The sequence below is a fragment of the Centropristis striata genome, chromosome 6, assembly GCF_030273125.1.
Source record: "Centropristis striata isolate RG_2023a ecotype Rhode Island chromosome 6, C.striata_1.0, whole genome shotgun sequence".
In the NCBI taxonomy this organism is placed as follows: Eukaryota; Metazoa; Chordata; class Actinopteri; order Perciformes; family Serranidae; genus Centropristis; species Centropristis striata.
Window position 1 is genome coordinate 21,161,358 of NC_081522.1, and position 24,818 is coordinate 21,186,175.

The following is a 24,818-nucleotide window of genomic DNA, read 5'->3' on the forward strand; positions in this document are numbered from 1 at the left end:
TTTCATTATGCAACAAAAGTTAAACTTTTTTTTAAAAAGTGTATTCATATAAACATTAGCAAGCACCCCCCCCCCCCCCCCCCACACACACACACACACACTCACCAGACAAAGGTAAACAAATTAGAAAAAAATATGAAGTTAAAAATATATAATTATAATTAATTATAATTATTATTATTTATAATTAATTATTTTTTATAAGAATACTAATAATAGGTTTTTTTTTTTTTTTTTTTTAACTTTTTATTTAACATCATCATCAACAAGCATCATACAAGAAAAAAGTGTTAAGACATTACAATAAATAAATTAAATACAGAAATAAGTATTTCTGACATAACATAGTTATAAAGTTAGTGTTAATCTTGTAAATAAATAAAAATAAATAGTTGAATATTTAGACAATCAATGAAATAAAATGTCAGAAGTATTGATAATTATGACAACAGGCAGAGTAGACAGTATATATAATCTGTGGCTAAGTGGGGTTTTTCAAATAGGCATCTCTTTCCGGCAACATTTCATCCCATCATCCTCTCCATCAGACACCCAGATATTGTGAAATGCAAGACCATCTTTGTATAAAAGTGTCCATATTTAGCTGCAGGCTTGCAGTCATTCGTTCCATCGTGTAGACATGTTTCAGTCTCTGGACCCATTGACCAATATTTGGTGGTTTTACATCTCTCCATTGCACGGTGATCATTTTCTTTGCTACCAGTATAATACGTTTTAACGCATGAAAACACATTGGTTTGTTTCAACAGTTGGAAGCTAATTTCCTAAAATGAAGAGTCTTAAAAATATTTTAAAACATTTGTTTGTGAATTCTGTGTTGTCATTTACATGATGATTGTTGTGAACTTTTTCGACTTGCTGCGTATAATAATATGTTGTGCACATAATGATCAGCAAAGTGCTCTCCTCTTGTTGTCAGTATGGTCTATTTACAGCCTGCTGGGAGCCCCCAAATAGACCACACCTGCTGCTGCATTTCCCTGTAATTAGCATTACAGTCTATCTATAATGGAGCCATCTCCAGTGAGTTATCATAATGAGTACAAGAGGGATGTTAAGGTGATCATTAACTGTCAGGAACAAAGACAAAGCGGCAGTTGTCTTAAGGGAAAGAGGAAGGAATAAGCAGAGAATGAGACAGTCAGATCCAGCTGTTATTGCAGGTTTTAGAGTGGAAAGCTTCAGCTTGCTACATGTTTGATGGACTGACTGTTCTGCTTGTACATCCATTATTGTGAAGACATCCTCTGCTCAGGGAGAATTATCTCACAGCCTCCTACACTGTCGCCTGCTCTCTGTCGACTCTCCTGATGGATGAGAGGAGGAGGCGGTCAGGGATATTACTTTCATCTCCAGGGTGTCCTCTGAGCATCAGTCATATCTGAGCTGGAGACGGACAGAGGACAAAATGCTATTTCAGGACACACACACACACACACACACACACACACACACACAGACACAGACATGAGCTTACAGTTCGCCCAGTCATCTGAGTTATTCAGTGACAGTGCGGCAGATCAGTAGTTTACATAGGTTGTTTACCTTAAGGCTTCTGTGTTGTTTGTTTTAATGACCATGTGTGCGGGAGGAGAGCACCACACCAAACTCCACTGATCATTGATGGTGTTTTGTTCTCTGTTACATAGACAGAGAAAATATTTTTGGACACCATATTACACAATGCAAAAAAAGAAAAGTTGGGTGAACTCAAAATTTCATGGCAACAAACTTCGATAAAATTTAAATATTTTAAGTTTTGTTTTTGAGTTAGCTCAACTCTGAATTCAGATTTTTGTCAACTCAACTGTAAGTTGTACTAACTTATAATTTTACATTGTAATAACTTTTAATCCTTACTTCTGCTAACTTCTGCAATGTGCTGAAGTGGCACGATTGTAACGCCGCTATGAAATGTCAGCTAATGTTGCGACCACAATTTTGAGTTAGCATTGATACGTTAATGGCTACTCTTGTAGCTGTAACAAGCAGCGCCACTAGCATCAGTTAGCCGCTAGCATCAGTTAGCCGCTATCATAAATTAGCCGCTAGCATCAGTTAGCTGCTAGCTTTCGCTAATGAATTTCACGGCTTTCCCGCATTTCACAACAAAGAAATAAGAGTTAGCAGAACTATTGTCCCTTGTTGTGAACCCCAACTTAAAAGATATAAGTAACAACAACTCACAAACTTGTTTTTGAGCAGACAACTGGCTTCCTTCGTTGTGCTAACTTACATTATTGCCCTAAATGTCAATAATTTATATTTCCAAGTTTTACCAACTTAAATCACTGTTTTAGGCCAAAAAATACAAGTTGGCTTTTTTGCAGTGCATTACATTACATTACATGTCATTTAGCTGACACTTTTGTCCAAAGCGACTTATAATAAGTACATATTACTGTGTATTCTCTCTGGTTTTTAAGATTTTGTGTTTTAATCTGTGAGTATAATCTGTGAATGAAAAAAGCAATAAGCAATTACATTTTTTGAATAATGTATTTTTAATCACAGTATACTTTCGATACAATACTATAATATCAATTCTGTTATTATTTCTACTGGTAGTGACAGTGTCCACATTGCAAAAAAAAGCAGTGCTGTCAAACAAATGTGTAGCCTAGTGGCCTAATCTCTGGCTCTATTTTTAGATTAGAGGATGATGTAATACAAGCAGTAAAAAGCAAAGGCATACTGTGAGTGTGTGTGTGTGTGTGTGTGTGTGTGTGTGCATACTGACGGGGGATGATGTGTGTGTAAGGATTTGCGTGCATGTGTGTAAATTCTTGAGTGTATTCTGTGAATGCGTGAAATCCTGCTGCAGCTCATCCAGATGTCAGGAGATTTTGAGCCAAAGCTGCTTTGATTTTTTCTTCTTGTTATTATCCACTTAAAATATTTGTTTTGGAATTTGAGTGTTGTAGAAAAACATAGAAAATAGATGCTCATTTCACAACCCCCCCCCCCCCCGCCCCCACGTGACGCTATTAATGTCACGTTGCTACTGTTGCCAAATGTGATAATCTGTCACCGTTCTCTGCCTCACATCAACACATGGTGCAACATTTACTGTTGACATATGGGCCTCTGCAGGAGGCTACTATTATTCAAATTATAGGCCAGGTTTATTGTTGGCATTAAGCTGAGTCAGGGTGTAGTGACACACACACACACACACACACACACACACACACACACACACACACACTGATACAGCATGCCAGTCAGAAGTGTTTCCTTCAAAGAGCTCAAAGTATGTTAGATGTTTACTGTTAGCTTTCTCAGATGTGTGTCATAAAGGTTATAGTATCTTTTAATCTCCCTTGTTAGTTGCCATAAACTGTGTGTCCTTACAGTAAAATGTAAAGAGGGAAACACTTCCTCCCTGCAAGAGACCGAAGTTGTGTCTTGCAGAAAATATTGGATTTCACCATTGAGTGAGTTATTGCCCCTCTGATAGCATCCTCTCCAGTTTCTGTTCTGTTTGAAGTGTCTTCTTTTTTACTTCATCATGAGGCTTTGAGATGAGCTGCTTTCTTCTACTCTGCCTCACAAAACACTCTCAATGCTGATGAATTGAGATCTCTTTGCTTGTCTTCTGTCATTAAGTTGAAGACCATCAACAGGGTCGAAGAGCGAGCAGAAGACTTGTTTAGTTTAAAGATGCTCCTGTCTGGCCTTTTCGGGTTGTTCACATTGCAATTTCCATGGCTACTAAGAATCTGACACTAATACAGTGGCCTATTTTAGTGTAGGAAATAACCTTGAAGCTGTCTTTCATCTCAGTTTGCTCACAGCCCCCCCCAACACTTGCACACTAAAGAAACTGCAAGGCTGACTGAACTCAGTCTGCTCTGCAATCAACCGCAGCATCTCAAGTCCCTGTGCAGATAAACGGAAACAGGCTTCAAATGCCTGATAACTGTATGAATGGGGCTCATGTATTTGCCCTGCCTATTTCCACATAGTCATTATTATTGACAAGTGTATTAAGGGCCATTGATCGAGTCATTTGTAATGCACATTGGCTGTTGTTATGACACCTCGTCGATCAGAGAATCCCCATTATGTTTGTGATTAGAGTTGATGTCTGATCTTGACTGTACAACAGAGGGATCCATGCTAAATAGAGTTGAAATAATCAGTCAACTAATGGATTAGTCGATAGACAGAAAAATAATTGCTAACTATTTTATAAGCGATTGATCGATATGGTTATTTTTTTCCACACAAAAGATGCAGAAAAAGCTGTTTTCAGCCTCTCAAATATGGAATTTTCCTGAATTTTCCTGATTTTTCTCAGTTTTCTACGATAGTAAACTGAATATCAAGTAATAAGACATTCAAAGACACCACTTTGGAACCTAATAAGATGACATTTTTCCACTATTTGACATTTTATGGATAATATTCATTGATAATGGGGGAAAAAAACTATAATTGCCACAGTATTTTGCATATAAGCTACTAAATTTATACAATGCACATACATGACCACCAACCACAACTGCTGCAGGTGCAAATGGAGCATACAGCTTTACAGTTTCAGGGAGGAAAATGATGTAGCAGGTTTAAATGCTTGTGTTGGATGAGGCCTTTTCCGTCCGTGCTGGCACTGACTGCACCCCTCAGCCCTGATCCTGACTGACTGAGGCAGGGCCAAACCCAGAGCCGGCTGTTTTCACTACAGTGAAGAGTTGGCAGTGTGTGAAAAGGAGGCCAGCTGACCTCTGTACCTGCCTCCCTTTCATCATGTGTTGCCACTGGGACTAGGACTGCATTGGTCTTCATGAACTAGCTCAACATCCTGGGCAGTGGAGTACAAAGCTCAAGCTTTTCCAGAGAAAGTGGCTGACAGTGTAAATATCCATGTTTTTCCTCAGGATTACAGTAACTGAGTCGTTAGGGATGGGCATTTTTCAAGCACCAGAACTCTATTTGATAGTCACTGGTCACTATTTAGGATCTAGCAAGTGAAAAATAAACCTGCATGAGAGAGACTTACTTCTTTTGCCCAGAAGCTAAGCGCTGTGCCATACCAACGAGCAATTTGGTGCAATTGCATCCTGTTCAGAAGCTTTCAAATTCAGCCCTGAACTGGCATTCAAGGCATTTTTTCGATACTCAATAGTATTGAAGCAATTCGATCCATTGCTAAAAAGTCTTGAAGTTGATTCCCGACCCTATACACTGCAAAAAAGCCAACTTGTATTTTTTTGGCCTAAAACAGTGATTTAAGTTGGTAAAACTTGGAAATATAAATTACTGACATTTAGGGCAATAATGTAAGTTAGCACAACAAAGGAAGCCAGTTGTCTGCTCAAAAACAAGTTGGTGAGTTGTTGTTACTTATATCTTTAAGTTGGGGTTCACAACAAGGGACAATAGTTCTGCTAACTCTTATTTCTTTGTTGTGAAATTCGGTCATTAGCGAAAGCTAATGGCTAACTGATGCTAGCGGCTAACTGATGCTTGCGGCGCTGCTTGTTACAGCTACAAGAGTAGCCATTAGCGTATCAATGCTAACTCAAAATTGTGGTCACAACATAAGCTGACATTTCATAGCGGCGTTGCAATCGTGCCAGATAAATTCACAGTTGAGCAAACTCAAAAACAAAACTTAAAATATTTAGTTTAATTGTCCAACTTAAAATTTTATCGAAGTTTGTTGCCTTGAAATTTTGAGTTCACCCAACTTTTGTTTTTTTTGCAGTGTAGGTTTTTCTGCACACACTTGCTGTATAACCTTTAAAGAATAGTTTTTAGTAACACACACATTACATTTCCAGCAAAGGGCACATCAGAAGATTGACAACACTTGTATGTCTGTATGGTGAATATGAAGGTACAGACAGAGACTTTTAGCTTAGCTTAAAGGTAATACAATCTGTCTACCAGCACCTCTAAAGCTCACAGATTCATATGCTGCTTGATCTTTCATATTAATAAGTGAGCTCAAGAGGTGCTGATTCCTGCTAAGCTAAATACCAAACCACTTATCTTGGGATGGTCCTTTTGGATGTTGATTATGGCAGAGAGTTATGTATCCTATCTACTGAGCCATTGTGAACCTCTAACAAGCCAAGCAAGTTTCTGCACCATTGCCCTGGGCAGCTAATGCAAACCAGACCCACTGCTGGGCGGAAAACATATTATTCAGCAAATAGACTGGATCCAACAAGGTTTTCTTTCTCTACAGTCATCATTACCACTTTTGTCCTAGCGCTTTGTGGAATTTCTTTCATCCTCTTCTTCTCCATTATCTTTGTTTTATACTGGCAACTAATGTTGAATCGCGCTGACCTTTTCTGCTCATGCTGCTGAATAAAGTTAAAGAGCGAGAGCCTATCAGGACATTCCTTTCATGACAGCTGAGCTACAGACTGCAAACAACATGAATGATGTCGTCCCCCTGAGGGTGACGCAGAAACGCAGAACACATTATGTTATGCTACAAGTCATAGCAGGTTAACCAACAGCAAATGTCAACTCTCACTGTGTTTTTACACAGGACGCTGGAGCAAAACAGCGTTTCCAGCTTCCTGGAACATTGTCAACTTTTGCCAAATCATTTTCTTGAATTAAGAAGATTTTGTTTTTGTTATGGGGATGAACTTACCATTTCCTGTGTCTGGAGTGATTTGTGGCACACAGACAAGTCTACAAACTTCTGCCCCCAGTGTTTCCTGTTTGTGTGGGTTCTGTGCCCTTACTGTGTCCGGCAGCCTCATTCCTAGACAGATAAGAGGTTGTTTGAGGTCATGTCGCTGTAGAAGAATGACAGTGAGACCTTAAACAACCTGGTCTTGGTCCACAATTACTGCTTTGATTGCCTAACGGACCAGTCATGTGTATAATTATATAGTTGGGGCCTATTTCATTAAGAGGACGCCAAAAGAGGTGATCATCCAAGTTTGCTTTCCTGTATTTTTAGTTTTTTTTCCCTCTCCCTCTCTTGCAGACAGAATGAAGATGCCTGAGGCTGGGAGTTAGAGTCCTCCACTAGAGAGAGCGTGTACCAGGGCTGGGGCTGGACCCAGAGACCCCTGCCGTGGGGGTGAAGGGCCCTCACAGCCCTGTGTGAGTCTGGACTATGGGGGATGGAGGCACCGGTGCAACTGGAGGAGATGGGGTGAACAAGTCCCATGTCCTGTTCGACAAGTTCGTCCAGGGGACCACATGTAAGGGCACGCTCAAGGCCTTCCAGGAGCTGTGTGACCACCTGGAAGTCAAGCCGGGTGAATATAGGATCTTCTATCACAAGCTCAAGTCCAAACTCAACTACTGGAAGGCCAAGGCGCTATGGGCAAAGTTGGACAAGAGGGCCTACCATAAGGAGTACAAAAAGGGCCGTGTCTGTGCCAACTCTAAGGTAAGCCCTGATAATCAAGTGCATGTTTCATTTAAGGGCGGCTTTGCTCCTTGGTGGCTTCAGTTCAGTGAGAGCCCAAATTTGATACCTGATGTGAAGGAATCACTGTAATGTGATGCTGATGTTTACCAGCCAGACCAGTGTGTGATTGCTTTATGTGAAAGGACACTGCAGGGACACCTTTTCATTAGTGTCAAGGAGAAAGTTCACTTAGAAATTTGATTCGTCGTCTCCTCTCTTTTCCAGTGTTTACTACCCCAAATTAAAGGTTGAGGCTGGTAAAGCGGCTGTGTTATTTTTGTCTGAAGTTAAATTCACATCTATTGAATTAAAAAAGTAGTGCAGGTTTGAATTGTGATTTACAAATAAAGTGTTCCAACTAATAAAATATCCTTTGAGATTAATAAAGTTCTACACTCTTTGTTATTTTAGCTTAGCCTATTTTATCTGATCTTTACGTAGTTTATGTTATCTTAGCTTAAATCAATCTAAAATAAGCTAACCAACTTAAATAAGTTAGTAAGATAAGGCTTGTTATGTTTCTCCTTTGTGACATTATTTATACATATATAACAGAAACTATGTTATATATTCATTGTTAAATGTGAATATATTCTTAGAAGACTCAAATAATAAAGTAAATGCATGTAAAAGCAATCCCTGTGAGCAAAAACCTAACTTTCTGAACGCTGTGTTTCACAACTGTTTCTTCTACTCTGGAGATGGTTTGAGTGGAGAAAGAACAACACCTTCCTTCTGCATGGGGCTGATGCTGGATGGCTCTGAAGGGATAAATAACAAAAATTTTACTAGTTGTTATCACGTAAAGCAGCGGTTCCCAAACGTTTTTAGCCGCGCACCCCCTTCTTTGTCCCAACCGTGTTGACGCACCCCCAATCCCCCACACCTTCAAAAAAAACAAAATGCAATAAGCTTTTTTATAGCCATATTAAAGGCGGCATGTTTAATCATGCTCAAATGAGAACACACATACAATTAAATAATCACCATCACAACAATGCGGTCTCGCATTTGAATTAACCTGAACACAGTTTAAATATGATGCAACAAAGTTATGCTCAAGCTTCCATATTTAAGATCAAAGAGGATGATGACAGGCTCAGGATCAGAGGCAGAAAGCACATAAGTTGGGAAAATGTTATAATATTTTGAGCCGCGTTGAACAAAAATTGCAGCAAGTTTAAATGAGCGTGGAGCTAAACAACCCGTTATCATAACACAGGCTGGAAAAATGGAAGAAGATAACTTCTTCTACGCTTCATTTTAAGATGAAGTGCATTTTGAATAGCCTGCATTTATTTATTAATTAATATTACAGTTTTTGATTTTACATTTTACAAAGGAAATGTTTATTTACACTTCTTTATTGTGTGGGGGAAAAAATGTAATTGTGTAATTATCAGACCGCCATTACATTTTTCATCTTGCGCACCCCCGAGCAGTAGCTAGTGCACCCCTGGGGGTCCACGCACCACACTTTGGGAATCCCTGATCTATAAGATCTCTCTCTGTACCTAGTGTCTGATCATCGGTGCGGGACCATGCGGTTTACGTACAGCCATCGAGCTGGCTTTCCTGGGGGCCCGAGTGGTGCTGCTGGAGAAGAGAGATGCCTTCTCCAGGAACAATGTGCTGCACCTTTGGCCCTTCACCATCCAGGACCTCAGGGGCCTCGGGGCCAAGAAGTTCTACGGAAAGTTCTGTGCTGGTGCTATCGATCATATCAGTGAGTGCTCTTGACACAATTTACTTTCCTGTGTTTGCATCATTAATATTCCGTATGTGACATATTAGATCGTAAGAAGTGATTTGATGCGTTTTGAAGATGCATTTGTGGGTTTTGTAGTTCATTGAAATTTTCCTTTATTTCTGTTTTGTAGGTATTCGTCAGCTTCAGTTGATTCTGCTCAAAGTGGCTCTCCTGGTTGGCATCGAGATCCATGTCAACGTAGAGTTCAAAGGTCTCATCGAGCCCCCAGAAGATCAAGAGACTGAAAGTAAATCAGTCATTCTGCTGAAAGACAAGCTGAAGAAACATGAATGGAAATAGAACATGTGTTTCGTCAGCTAATGATCTGTCAGAGGCTTTAAGCTGGCTCTGTTGATGCATTTCTGTCTGATTACACACGCTGTGTTTTCTCAGGGATAGGCTGGAGGGCTGAGGTCCACCCCAGGACACACCCTGTCAACGAGCTGGAGTTTGATGTCATCATTGGAGCAGATGGAAGGAGAAACACGCTACCAGGCAAGTCTGCATGCACTGACTGGGAGAAATGCATTAGCAATGCAGCTTTTCCCTTGACTAAACAAGGCAAAGTGCAAACAGCACTATTTGTTTTTTCTTGGAGGTTAGTCATAACGATTATGATCTCACTTGTGTACGGCTGTGGTTGGGTGCCTGACCTCACTCTGCTCCTCACGTATAAACGGACATTTGTGCACATCTGTGCATGTGTGTGTTTGTTTGTGTCTGGCTGCTACGTCCTGACGGCTCTCCCAGCAGAGCAGAATAGGAATTGTTGAATCGGCTGTCTGTTTCCTCTATGAGTGTTAGGGCCTCCCGCACAGCCACATTGGCAACGGGAACCCCTGTGGAGTAGAGTACCATGACCCCTCTGTACTACTGACTGCAGCATCACTAGAGGGGAAGCAGCAGGCTCCCTCTGGGATAACCATGAACTGCAATCACACAGCTTGAACAGCTAGAAACTGTTTACATTGTCATGACACAGAACATCTGGTTACATTTATAGTGTACAGTGTGCATTTGCAGGGTTTGATATGTCGTAAAAGCAAACATGAGCACATGAGTGGTTTTGTTTTCTCTCTGTTTCTGAATTGATGGTGTCACAGTTCAAGTCTGTGCCAAATAATTCCTGACCTTGAGGCGGCTTCCTCCTCCTCTTGTAATGTCCCCCAGGGTTTCGGCGTAAGGAGTTCAGGGGCAAGCTTGCCATTGCCATCACTGCAAACTTCATCAACAGGAACACGACAGCGGAGGCAAAGGTTGAGGAGATCAGCGGCGTGGCCTTCATCTTCAACCAGAAGTTCTTTCAAGACCTCAGAGAAGCAACAGGTATGTCACAGCTCTGTGTGATGCATTGCTTTAGGAAATTAAAGTTGTTTCCTTCACGTTACAAGAACTGTCTTTACACACCGGGGACATTTCTTTGTGTGATTAATTGCCATGCCAATATAATTTTGATTTTGACTCATTTTTTTTCTGGAACAAGGACATTTGGAGCTTAGACACAGCAAATTAAGGCAACAACCAATCACACTGTGCAAAAGGATGATGACAATTGATAATTATAAATTGTGCCTATACTTATGAGGATTAAAAACAACAACACTGAGGCTTAATGTGAGGGGCTTTGGTTGTTGCAATATTGGTTGTGCCTCACTCCTAATCAGTGGTGGGAAGTAACTAAGTACATTTACTCTAGTACTGTACTTAAGTCCAATCTTGAGGTACTTGTACTTTACTTGAGTATTTCCATTTTATGCAACTTTATACTTCTACTCCACTACATTTAGAGGCAAATATTGTACTTTTTACTCCACTACATTTAGCTGACAGCTTTAGTTACTTTTCAGATTCAACATGAAAAAATACCATATATTTAATACACATTTATACAACATAACAGTGTATTAAGTAGTTAACATTAGTCCTATCTGGACAACAGTAAAATGCTACTTATATAAATGCATCAATACAAATAATCTTATAATATATTTAGAACATATAAAACAATCTGAGTGGGTCCATTCTGCATAACTAGTACTTTTACTTTTGATACTTTAAGTACATTTTGGTGCTGATACTTTTGTACTTTTACTTCAGTAAGTTTTGAATGCAGGACTTTTACTTGTAGTGGAGTAATTTAACAGTGTTTTATTAGTACTTTTACTTAAGTAAGGGATCCTAATACTTCTTCCACCGCTGCTCCTAATAACAATTTAAAATGGGTAAAAAGGTGCAGACTCTAAGGATTCAGTTGCAGGCCACCTGTGACGACACCTACCTGTCTCTCAAAGTGGCAACACCCTTAATTATGCATCACATTAAGCCTTAATATAATTTAAAAGGTGAGTTATATTTAAAATTCACCCCCCTGCATGGTTATCATGAACAGAGAAATTAGCTATAGTCAAAAAACACCTTTTGTACCAGGCTGTAAACATGTTTATGTCTGCTGTGAAGTTGGGCATTTTAACATAGGAATCTATGGGAATTGACTCCCATTGGGAGCCAGTCTCAAGTGGCCATTCAAGGAACTACATTTTTTGGCACTTTTTTAGCCCCAAGGTTGCAGCTCAGATGCAACACATCAGGATTCAGTATAAAAAATATACACAAGATTTTTTATTTTATTTTAATGATCTCCAGCTAGTTCCTGGAAGCTGTTGATGTCAAGGGATGTTTTGGTAAAGTAAGGCTAAACAGGAGAAATAATCTGTCCTTGGATCACACTTCTGAATTTGTCAGCTCGTCCAATTAAAATGCTTAATATTAGGTCTGATGCCAGGCCTGCCACAGTTTATTGCTGACGTGACAATGTCCCTGAGGCTTTGTTATGTGCTCTGAGTCGGGTAATTGCTCCTCTAATGATGACATGATAGCCAGCCATGGCAATAAGGAAAACGATTGTGTTTGCTATGTAACAATACGTCTTTCTCTTGCTTTTGCTCTTTTTAGGTATTGACCTGGAAAACATCGTCTACTACAAGGATGACACGCACTACTTTGTGATGACTGCCAAAAAACAGAGCCTGTTGGAGAAAGGAGTCATTCTGCATGTGAGTGATCAAAGCCAGGATCTCAGCTCAATGTGGTCTGTGTGTGTGTGTCTGTGTGTGTCTGTGTGTGTTTGAGAGACAATTGTTGAATGGCATTCTGTCTCTCTGTAGTAGACATAAAGGCTACATGCATGCACAGGCTGACAAAATCAGAAGTCTGTCCCACTCTTGCCTTTTTGTCTCACTCTTTCATTCTTTCAGTCTTTTCATTCTCTCTCTGTTTTTGCTCAGTATCAGACTAATGATCTAACCAAGCCAACAGTGTTCAGGGAAACACTGCCAACTCAAGCACACTTACTGACTGTTTGTGTCCTCACTATACACGGTAGTTTCCTTTCCCTGGCCGCTTTCCACAGGAAACAGGAAAAGACCTTTTTACATGTCTGTCTTCATGTACAAATATAACTGAAGGTGTGCTTTGTTTGTGTGGTTGCTTTTTGGATTCTAAATTGCCTTTAAAATTAGCGTTTTTGCAAACCGAGTCACTGTCATCTTTCTTTTCAGATAATTTTAGATGTGGCTGCAGATCTGTGTGTTTTTCCATGGTGAACTGATGACATTAATGGGGTTTTGGTATGCACTGAAGTCTGAAGCCTGAGGGCATTAGGAGTATGTAGGCATGTGTTAATGAAAAGCCATAATTTACTGGTTTAGTAGCTCCTGGAAGTTCCCTTTTAATACCAGACAAATCCTTTTATAGTAATGGAATTAAGTCGTTCCTGCCCCTTGGAAAGGGATAGAGGAAGGGTGGATGGGGTGGCTGAAGGGCTGCGGGTCCACACAGTTCAAGGCAGCTCTGCAAATTAAAAAGAACAACCCTTATTCATATCTTCCACTACCCTGCCCTTCCCCTCAACCAACCATGGCCACCACCAGCCTGGCATTGGACAACCAGGGAGCCTGAAGATGGAAGAATGTGCCTCTCACCGCCCTCTGTGAAAACATGTCACTTTGAAAGCATGCAGTGATTTGATGCTACATGTTGGGAAGACTTGTGAAATTCACAGCTCATTCCACTGCAAGGGCTTTGTGGTGCAGTAGCATCTTAAAGGGGCTGTCAACTTTAAATTGCTCCTTAGTTTAAACAATGTCACAATTGCAAAATGGCATATATATTCCAGCCACAAACAATTATAACACTGCCTTTATCTTCTAGTGTTTGTTTAGATGTACTCCCTGCTACAGTAGAATGCCTGGCATTCTATTAATATGTGTTATATTATTATATTTATATATTATTATTATTATTCAATGTCCTTTCTGTGCTGGCATTATGATCAGAAATTAATATGCAGCCAAGTTTGTTGGACTTGACGGACTTACTACAAAACATGGACCTGGTTGAGTGTAGCTTGTATTTGCTCTATAGGTTAATGTTAGGTGACCTTGCAAAATGTTGGATGTATTTTATACAGACTGCATCTACATATTGTATCAATACTGTGATGTGAGACTGTATTGTCTTATTATCTTTCCTGGTTTTAAAGGCTGCATCACAGTAAAGTGATGTTATTTCTGAACTTATCACACTCGACTAGCTGTTTTATTTTTCACAGTTACTCACTTCGTCATTAAATCCACATTACAGATGGTTATATATTAAAAATATCATGGTGTGGATATTTTATGAAAGCCGAAATATTGCTATTGGTGAAAAAAAAATTTAGACATATTTGATTTTCTCCATATGGTCCAGCTCTAACACAAGACATATTAAACTACTGGTAACCATAATAAGAATGCTTCTGCTTAATATTATGTTTCCAGATAATTGTTATGACTGGTCACAGCTACCAATTAGTTGTTACTCCAAACAAACTTTGAGAAATGGATTTATTATGATTTAATCACAGTTGCTTTGTCTAACCTTTGGTAAGTGGCCATGGAATAAATGCAGTAACACTCAATAACAGAAGAAGAAGATTACTTTATTAATCCCACAATGGGGAAATTCAACCTCTGCATTTAACCCATCCTTTTTGACACACAAGTGAACACACCATGCAAGAAGCAGTGGGCAGCACATTACTGCGCCCGGGGAGCTGTGCAGGAGGGTTAGGTGCCTTGCTCAAGGGCACTTCAGTCCTAGACCTGTCAGTACCGGGATTCGAACCGGCGACTTTCCAGTTACAAGCCTGATTCCTAACCTCTAGGCCACAGACTGCCCTGTCTATAGTTCTCACATGTCACCAAATATCTTATTATGCATCATAGTTTAGTTTGCACAATCAGCAGTTCAGGAGGTAGCAAGTTGTAACTGTTTCATGATATTTGCCACGACATCTATGCTTTTATTAGTTTTAATCTGCCACTTCTCATCTCCTCTCTCTTATGTCTCCTGTAGGACTATGCAGACACGGAGCTGCTGTTGTCCAGGTCTAATGTGGACCAGGCTGCCCTGCTGTCTTATGCCCGCGAGGCTGCCGATTTCTCCACCAACCACCAGCTGCCCACGCTGGACTTTGCCATCAACCACTACGGCCAGCCCGACGTAGCCATGTTCGACTTCACCTGCATGTACGCTTCAGAGAACGCCGCCATGGTGCGCCAACGCCACGGACACAAGCTGCTGGTGGCGCTCGTGGGTGACAGCCTGTTGGAGGTGAGAGACGGCGGAAAGCTTTCCAAGAGATTACATTTTACTGATCAAGTTTCTTTTTAAGACTTGCATCTCAGCAACCTTTCAGTTTTTTAGAACTGGTTCTTCTTTTTTTTTTTGAACAAGGTCTTTTTATTTGAGATTTTCACTATATGCAAAATACAAAATACAAACATAATACAGAGAGTAATTATCCGTGGTCACCACCCCCTAGACCTGTGCCGCTAAATCAAAGATAGTCATTTTATGTACTTGTTGATCAGGTAAATAACGTAAAAAATTAGGCAGAGACAGAAAACACCTATGTGACCATACAAGTAGGGGGTTCACATATATTACAGGGTTACATTTTCTGCTGCCATTTGATCCACAAAGGCCACGAAAGGCTGCCAGGTTGAATAGAATTTCAAAACAGACTCTTGGAGAGAGTATCTTATTTTTTTCTAGCTTCAGATGTTGCATAGTCTCTCTAATTCAGTGGGAATATGAAAGGGAAGTGGGTCTTTCCATCTGAACAAGATCAAACGTCTGGCCAGTAGTGTACAAAAGGCCACCATATTGGACTTACAATTACTTAAATCCACAGCCTGTGGAGTGACACCAAATAAAGCAGTGAGAAGAGATGGATCTATCGGCTTTAGTAATATTTTAGAGAGAGTATTGAACATTGACTGCCAGAAGTGATGTAGTTTTGGACATGTCCAAAACATGTGTAATAGAGTTGCATGAGCTTTCTTGCATCTATCACAGGTAGGGTTTAACTCCGGTCTCATTTTGGACAGCCTAACCTTTGACCAATGAAGCTGGTGCACTATCTTAACCTTTTTTCAGGCAAAGAACTATATTTGGTAACTTCAGGTAATATTTTGAGAAAAAAATTGCAAATTTACTAGATTAAAGTGGCAAATCTACAAGAAAAAAAGTTGCAGATTTAAGAGATTTAAAGTGGCAAATTGCGCAAAAAAAGTTGCAGATTTACAAAAAAAAAGTGGGAAAAAAGCAACTTTTTTCTCCCAGATTCACCACTTTAAATCTCATAAATCTGCACATTTTTTTCTCGTAGATTTGCCACTTTAATCTCTTAAACTTTTTTCTCAAAATATTATTTTCGTATGTTTTTTTTTATTTTTTACATATGCCGGCAGTATGTAATATCCTCCAATATTCTCTAGGGTTGAAATTTGGAATTTGCAAGTATTTCAATGAGTGCCCTATTAAGGGTTAAAGTGGTGAATCTGGGAGAAAAAAGTTGCTTTTTCCCCACTTTTTTCTCGTAAATCTGCGACTTTTTTCGCGCAGATTTGCCACTTTAAATCTCTTAAATTTTCAACTTTTTTTCTTGTAGATTTGCCACTTTAATCTAGTAAATTTGCAACTTTTTTCTTTGCCTGATAAAGGGTTAAATTGTACAAATGTATGCCTTTGGCAAATAGATGATCTGTGAATCCTCCTAATAACTTTCTGCCACACTGTGATCTGTTCATTTATAACTGGTTCTTCTGTGGCCATATTTGGTGATTGAATGTGGTGTTCACTGTTGTCTGCAGCCCTTCTGGCCCATGGGCACTGGCATCGCCCGAGGTTTCCTGGCAGCCATGGACTCGGGCTGGATGGTGAAGAGCTGGGCTCAGGGAAAAACGCCTCTTGAGGTTCTAGCTGAGAGGTGAGGGTGTGGGAACACACTCTTGTTCTTGCAATTACACACTTGTGCACACACACATGCATGTACTCTCTTTCCAAACACACCCTTTTATCTCTAAGTGCTTTACTAGGAAATGTGGCTGTATGTGATTTCAGGCCTCAGTCCCACCTCTGCTAGTACTAATGGGATAAGAGGTTCTTATAAAAGCTGAATGGAATGTGACTCCTCTGATTTACAGTTACCCTCTGTGCCTAATGATAACATTTTAATGTATTTCCTTAATCAGTTACCTTAGTTTCCCTATACAGTTTCCTCCCAACAACAAGACTCTGCTTATATAACACTTGGGAATATACTTAATGTTTTCCTCTTTCCTCTTAGGGAGAGTATATATCGCCTTCTGCCGCAAACTACGCCAGAAAACGTCAGTAAGAACATCAGTCATTACAGCCTGGATCCAACCACACGTTACCCCAACATTAGCCTTAACTTCCTTAAGCCCAGCCAGGTGAGACCAGAGCCAACAGTTGTCATCTTTAATAGAGAAGGAACATGTGTTTTGTCCATGTAATATAGTACGTTTTTTAAATTTCAGCGATGTAATACTGATGTGTCTGTTGCAGGTGAGGCACCTCTGCGACACAGGCGAGTCCAGGGAAATGCGCATTGAAATTGAGAATGTGATCAACTCGTCAACGCCCAAGTTGGCCAGGAATGGTTTGTAACTTTTTAATGCTTCAAAAAGAGACTTGACTTTTTAATTTTGATATTGGAAAGTACATTATTTAACATGCTGATTGTTCAGTGTAGGATTTTGCTGCAATCACTGTTGCTGAAATGTAATAATGAACTATTTTCACTCTAGACAATTATCTGCTTGACAAGCAGTTGCAAGGTAACACGAAATCGAAATGCATGGTGTTGCTTTTCAGGGATTCCTAATAGTTTTAACAGTTTGAAAGTCTGCTATGTGCTCATGAATGAATAATGTAAAATGGATAGTGAAAGTTTTTTCTGCGTGTACTAACTTGGTCACTGATACTCTCATTTGAGCTCCTTGGTTTTATCCAGCAGTTTTATTTCATGTCCATCCCAGCTGTTTTAAAGGTTTTCCTGTGAGTTCTGCATCCTCTCCTCCTAATCTCTCATTTGCATCCCTTTCCTCCTTTAAAATGTTCTCGCGGTTCATAATATTTCCTCATTGGCTGGTTAATACTGGTACTAACATGGATGATGACGCCATGGATGACAAAACTTAATGATCCTATGCTCAGCCTTGCCTGACCAAGGCCATGAGATTGCACAGCAAGAGATGTGTAGTGCTGCCCAGAAACGTTTTTATAATTCTTTCCATGTTTAATACAGATACTGTTCAACATGCTGCTTTACCATCAAGCCTTTAATTTTCCCTTTCCGCCACACCAGAATCCATAGCTCGATCCAGTAAGCTGCTGAACTGGTGCCAGAGACAAACAGAGGGATACAGGAATGTCAATGTAACGGACCTTACCATGTCTTGGAAGAGCGGTCTGGCCTTGTGCGCCCTCATTGACCGATACAGACCGGACCTCATGTGAGTATCTGAAGGAAATACGTGCAGAAAACATCACAAGCAGTACAGGTTAAAGCTGGTGTAGGGAGTTTTCTATAAAATGCCAGACACGTCAGTATCAACAGAGCGTTTCAGAGTTGGACAGAAAATGTAGCTAAAAGTGTATCAGGTTAAACATCAGACATAATGTCTTTTAACAGTTTAACATTTATTATAGGTCACAAAGAATTAGCAAACTACGCATTCAGTTTGATTTACCTTGACAATGTCCTTACTATTTCAGAATCAGGGTTTTTTTCGAGAGATGAAGAGAGAATGTTGTTTATATTTTAGCCTTATGTTAACCACAGCCTCAAACCTCTACCTACTGTTAGCATAAAGCTAAACTATTAGAGAGATGAAGAAAAATATGTTGCTAATAGTTCAGCCTTGTGCTAGCCACAGCCATGAACTTTTGGCTACTGTTAGCAACGTTTTTTGTCCCTCTCTCTAATAGTTCATCCTTCTTCTAATAGTTTAGCTTTCTGCTAAACGTAGCCATAAGCTCACTGTGAGCTAGCTGCAGTCATTAACCTTCGACTGAAGTTTGCAGAAGGCTAAACTATATGCAACACTTTCTGTCCTTGTCTGAAATGCTGTTTTCTCTCCTTCAGACCCTCTTTTTGACCACTTGTATTACAATATGCTGAAAGCTTATTACAGACTTTTTGCACAACGATGCCAAAACAATAAACCGCAACAAAAAACTGCTTACAACGGCTTTAATCTGCCAAGCATATCACTTTATGGTTTGAGTGACAGGGTTAAAACTGCTGCTGTGCCTGGAAATACCGTCCTGCTGTGTTTTTGTGTTTGTTGGTTGCAAAAGATGTTTAGTGTCTGGCTGGGACCTTGGTTTTAAGCTGTACATCACTGTAAATGAGGTGACAGCTACCAGTCATTATGGCCTCTTGGGTCCCTTAAGGGAGCCCTCCTCATATCCCGGCTTTCCCTCCCACACACACACACATAAACACTCTCCTTACAGTTACACACACGATAAACAACACAGTCTCCATCCGCATTGCCTAATGTAGTTTGTTACCCTCTGGAGGCAGCGTGGCAATTAACATTATAAGCTATTAGCATCTGTGTCCTGCCTGACCTTTACCAAGTAGTATAGCAGTTGTGCTCTGCCTCCTTTGATGGGCCTCATGATGGGAGGAGGGACAGTGATGAGTGGAGGTACCTTGGGGAAACTGCATTCACGTGTGTGCATGTACAAGATGGACGGTTAAGAGGGATTGAGTGGGGGGTTCACTCTGAACCTGATGTGATGTTCTGTTGCTAATGCTTTAAATGGAGTGGAGATGTATTGATGACCCATCTTAATGGTATTCTCAGCTGCAGTGTAATGACATTTACAGTAATCCTTTCCACAACATGTATAATAGACAGACATGCTTCTTCATTAGTGTTTAATGCAGGTTCAGTATCAGTTAATTTCCATTATATCCAAAGATGCTGAATAGTAGTGGCTGGAAAATATAGATTTGGTGTGCAAGATTATAAAGAATATATGTGAAAGTAACTGGTTGCAAAACTTAATTTAAAATCACATTGTGCATTCAGGTGATCACCAATCATGATATTTGTATTGTATTAAAGTAAATGAGAGGTGCAGTAATCAATTTTTTTTTTTATTCATGATTGATTGAATATGTGTAATGTGAATGCATGTGGTCAATAACCCCCGACTTTGCAATTCCCCTCAGCTCTATGGAGCTTTAAATCATCTGTCAGCTCATTGTTTCTGTATGGCTCTCCCTGAATGGGAAGCTGTTTTCAAAACAAAACAGTAACAGTAACAGTCAGTTAGTGACTAGGTGATGAACATTTAGGTCTCCAGATCCAGATATATCCTGAGGAGTGGGTAAAGAGCAAAACGGGGCTTTAAGGAGAGACAATACTAGACTGACAATTGTGATGTGTTCAAAAACAACTTTGTCAATGTTGTGTCCACAGCTTGTTTTTGCTGCCCCCCTGTGGCCAAACAAGTCAAACCTTAGTAGACCTGAAATTCACCTAATGGCTCTTTATTGGATTTTGAGGATGCAAAAAGGACTTTAGAACAATATGATTATAAAGATTTCATGCATTTCTAATGCCAGTTTTTCTCTCCTCTTTTATTATTATTAGTTTAGTTTTCTTTCTCATAGTTAATTTTATTATCTGTTTTTAAATGCCTCCTGTTGTTATTGTGAATCACTTAATGTTTTGAAATGTTTTTCTATATTTTTTGTATTGTTAATATTGAAACATAGTACATATGGTATAATTGGGTTCAGATACATACTACACATGAAAATGGTGCAAAATTCACTTAATTATCGCAGTCAATGGATAATGCTAATGCTAAAGCTAAAGCTAAAATAAATGTTTATTGGTTTTTGATGAGCTTTTTCTATTTCTAGCTTACCTTTGTCATTGTATACACTGTACCTGTCCTGTCCTGCCCCATGTTGTTCTCTTATTTGGTCTCTTCTGACTGCCCTCAGTGACTTTGACTCCCTGGATGAACGAGACCAGGAGAAGAACAACCAGTTGGGTTTCGACGTGGCTGAGAGGGAGTTTGGCATCTCGCCTTGCATGACTGGCAAGGAGATGTCTTCTGTGGTGGAGCCAGACAAACTCTCCATGGTCATGTACCTCAGCCAGTTCTATGAGATGTTTAAGGACACAGTGCCACCCGGAGGTGAGAGTGAGTGATGCATTAGGGCTGCTGCAAAAAGCAGAAGTGTCACAGATGCGGTAAAAACATAATTAACCATAATACTGAGAGGATTTAAACAACTTCTTTCATGCACTTCACCCCCCTTTTTTTCTTCTTTGTGGATTGCTGTTCAGATAACCATAACTTGAGTCCCGAGGAGAAGGCAGCACTGATATCCAGCACCAAATCTCCCATCTCCTTCCTCAGCAAACTTGGTCAGAGCATAGCAATATCCAGGAAACGAAATCCCAAGGTCAGTATCTGAGAAGTGCAAGTTTGCAAACCTCGGTGTGTCTTCATCCCTCTGAACCACATGCAGTTTCAGGATGTTCTTGTTTTCTTTTTCTTTTTTTGCTTCTGCCACATTTTATTCACTCTGGCCTTGTTTTTACTGCAGTATATACGTCCTGCACCTCTGTGAAAACAGAACAATCATGACTAGAAGTAAAGAGAACCCAAAAATATCTTGTGTAGTTTTAAAACTCTTATAGTGCCATAAATCATTAACAAAAAACGTAAGATTAATTTATTTGACAAAAATTGGAATTACATAGAATCTATATAAAGAATCTATACAGCATTTTTCCAAGTGCCCACACCTGTTATTAATATTGGAAAAAAAATGCAATACTTTTTAAATAATTTCCATTTTTACAACTTTTACTTGTAACCTGTTTTGTCATATCCCCTCTGCTCTGCGTCACTAGCCTTCAGTTCAGTCTAAGTTTAGCAGAATTGTTGTCACATGACTGTTGATCTCAGCTGAGTCATAAATGGCTTCTCAGTTGCGCTGAGGAGTGCATAATTTAATGTTTTTTACAGGATCTTGTTGGAGCAAATGTTTTTTTTTTGTTTGTTTTTTATCAGCAACATTTTAGGCTTTGATTTGGCTGTTTGTCCTGATGGAAGCATGCATCTAACATGATTTATCACTCATGGACCATCTGAAAACTATAATAATGTTAAACTATAATTTCTGTTTTTACAGTTTCTGTCAATGATATATCTTGTAATTTGTGGATTTTTTTCCCCTTAAAGATAGCATGCCTCTGAAACTTGCCAGTGGGGAGTGAGGTTCAGAGGGTTAAATGTCAGAAAAGGGCACTTTATTACTTCAATGTGAAAATAACTCATGACTTGTCATCAACAGGACAAAAAAGAGAAGGATGTTGACGGTTTGGGGAAGAGAAGAAAAACCAGCCAGTCTGAAGATGTGAGTAGTTCTGACAGTAAAGTGTCTCAGATGTTGAGTTTGTGATTATTGTTTGAGCAGCCTATCCGACCAGAACAGACAAATCAATCCCACCAGACTGACGGCAACAGGCAAACAGCTTCTCACTGTTTTTCTACTTTCTGGCAGGAGGAGGTTACCAGAAGCAGTCGTGACGACCGGCCGTCTGTCCCGGCTATCCTGTCGGAGAGAAAAATGGACTCCAGCGCCACGGGGAATCACAATAAAGTCAAGGTCATGGCCACCCAGCTGCTCGCCAAGTTTGAGGAGAACGCTCCACAGCCGTCGGGACTGAAACGACAGGTACGGACACAGAAGTCACATGGTTTATCTTGTGGTGTGGCGTGATGGATAAAAAACAGCTTTTCACTAGGCAACAAGGAATAGATGGTCATGTGGATCAGTCTGTTTTCCTCACAATGAATATTTTGATAAAGATGCAGATTGACAGGGCCTCTGGTCTCATGATTGACGAGCTGTAGGCCACTGTATTAATGAGCTCAGGTCCAGAATGCTAATAGTGGTCAGGATGGGTATTGTTCCTTGGTCATGTAGGCGTCCTCACAATGCTGACTGGGCTCAGAGGGCTCGGGTGAGTTGGTTGGCAGAGCTTTGGTTTGCTTGTCACTGAGAGTGGGAGGGAGGAGTGGGCCAAGGGAACACTAGAGCGTATTGTTGACGGAGAGAAAGACAACTCTCAGCTGCTGCTGTTTGAGAAAACCGCTTGTTACTGTGTGTCTTGGAATAGCTTCTTGTGATTTGTTGTTTTTTTTACATATAGAAAACAGCTTCTGTTTGTGTAGTGATTTGAGCCTTTAAAAGTCTATGAAAATAGTTGATTCTATGATTATGTTAACCCTCTGGACCCCATGCTGTTTTAAGGCATTTTGTGCCACAAATACACATTTTACTCACTGTTTTTCTGGATTTTCTCTGTGATTTACAAATCCTCCACATCTATGAAAACAGCACAATCATGACCAGAAACTGAGAGAACTTTAAAATGTCTTTAGTTTATTGTTACATGTTTATAATGTCATGAATCAGAAGAAAATAAAAAAAATGGAAGTTGAATTTATTTCCCCAAAATTAGAATAAAATGGAATATGTACTTAAATGCAACCTTTTCCCAAGTGTTACCAATATTGGGGGGAAAAATGGATGCTGCATACATGATATACATATCAAACTTTTTACATTTTTAAAACCTAAATTTACAAACACTCTTGTCCTCTCCTCCATGCTCTGTGTAATTAAATATTTGTTATGTGACATTGGTCTCAGTCATTCATGATTTGATTCACAGTGTGGTGAGGAGTGCAAAATTTAATGTCTATTATAGGGTTTAGTCATAGATTTATTTTGTACCGAATTTGAAATTAAACATGTCAAAAAAAGTGATTTTGATAAAATATCACTATTTTAAGCTTTCATTTTGGTTAGTTTTACTGACAGGTACATTCTTCACATGCATTCAGGCACTGTCAAAAAGGTAAAACATCTGACAATAATGTCTGTTTTTAAACATTATGTCTGATTACTGGTGTATTTATAAAAAAAAATCATCTCCCTTCAAATCAGCGAGTGGGTTTTGGGGTTTAAAGGGTTAATATAAAAGTTAACTTATAAAACTTGAAGGTTTATGGGTAACATAGGATTAAGGATTTATAAAGGTTTAATAGTGGAACAGTTTCTTGGCTTTAGATACTCAATGCACACATTTGTATATATCCTCTCCTTCCATCTATTATTCATGTACATTCTGCATGCATGAGTTACTGTTGAATGCCTCTAAGTGCTATTATAAATACTACACAACGCTCTCAGCATGATCTCCTTATGACTCTCTGTCATTTCCTCATTAGCTATAAACACATATTTTCCAACCAGTGTGACTCCATCCTCCCATGATTCACTTCCTTCTCTCTGTGTTTTTCTCTCTCCTCCCATCACGGACTATTTCATGACGCCTTGCATGGTTATTGGGGCCTCTCACTGGCCCTGCTCACTGTCACTCCTCTTCATCTGACCATAAAGGGGGAATCTCTACCCAATCTGGACCGCCTTTTGTCCCCTAGTCCGCCCCAAACCCCTGTGACTCAGCCAGTGCGTCTGGCGCCTGTCCCGGCGTGGAGAAAGGTAACGAGCGGGACCGCCCCACCTCGTCGTCCCCGTAGAGACTAATGACTAGACTGACCTTCTAACCATATGTCCCTGTGGTGTGTCATAGTGGGGAAAGCTGCTTTGTGCTGACCTGTACTAGTCTGAGCCTCACCTTCTGTGTCGATAGTGGGCAGATCTGTTGTGTGAGATTTTGAGGAATTAACTCATTAGCTGTAGTTGTGTTGGGGGAAACAAAACTCTTTGTACAGTACAGGCCAAAAGTTTAGACACACACCTTCTCATTCAATGCGTTTTCTTTATTTTCATGATTATTTATTGTAGATTCTCACTGAAGGCATCAAAACTATGAATGAACACATATGGAATTATGTACTTAACAAAAAAAGTGTGAAATAACTGAAAACATGTCTATTATAGGGTTTGGTCATAGGTTTATTTTGTACCGAATTTGAAATTAAACATGTCAAAAAAAGTGATTTTGATAAAATATCACTATTTTAAGCTTTCATTTTGGTTAGTTTTACTGACAGGTACATTCTTCACATGCATTCAGGCACTGTCAAAAAGGTAAAAAAATCTGACAATAATGTCTGTTTTTAAATATTATGTCTGATTACTGGTGTATTTTATGTAAGTGTGAAATAACTGAAAACATGTCTTGTATTTTAGATTCCTCAAAGTAACCACCCTTTGCTTACTAG

At 39.6% G+C, this 24,818-nt stretch overlaps 1 protein-coding gene across 1 annotated transcript in view; it reads left to right on the top strand.

The window, feature by feature from the left end:
- The window catches only part of mical3a (microtubule associated monooxygenase, calponin and LIM domain containing 3a), a 102,358-nt gene that overhangs the window by 15,417 nt on the left and 62,123 nt on the right, over nt 1–24,818 (top strand). Inside the window, exons 2-18 of the mRNA XM_059334360.1 lie at nt 6,983–7,393; nt 8,933–9,140; nt 9,295–9,411; nt 9,558–9,659; nt 10,335–10,490; nt 12,117–12,217; nt 14,562–14,819; nt 16,364–16,479; nt 16,840–16,966; nt 17,082–17,175; nt 17,324–17,353; nt 17,884–18,031; nt 20,548–20,744; nt 20,897–21,015; nt 21,913–21,975; nt 22,123–22,296; nt 24,031–24,132. Coding sequence (XP_059190343.1) covers nt 7,115–7,393; nt 8,933–9,140; nt 9,295–9,411; nt 9,558–9,659; nt 10,335–10,490; nt 12,117–12,217; nt 14,562–14,819; nt 16,364–16,479; nt 16,840–16,966; nt 17,082–17,175; nt 17,324–17,353; nt 17,884–18,031; nt 20,548–20,744; nt 20,897–21,015; nt 21,913–21,975; nt 22,123–22,296; nt 24,031–24,132 — 2,391 coding nt within the window. The 5' untranslated portion in view covers nt 6,983–7,114. The remainder of the gene's footprint in view (nt 1–6,982; nt 7,394–8,932; nt 9,141–9,294; nt 9,412–9,557; nt 9,660–10,334; nt 10,491–12,116; nt 12,218–14,561; nt 14,820–16,363; nt 16,480–16,839; nt 16,967–17,081; nt 17,176–17,323; nt 17,354–17,883; nt 18,032–20,547; nt 20,745–20,896; nt 21,016–21,912; nt 21,976–22,122; nt 22,297–24,030; nt 24,133–24,818) is intronic.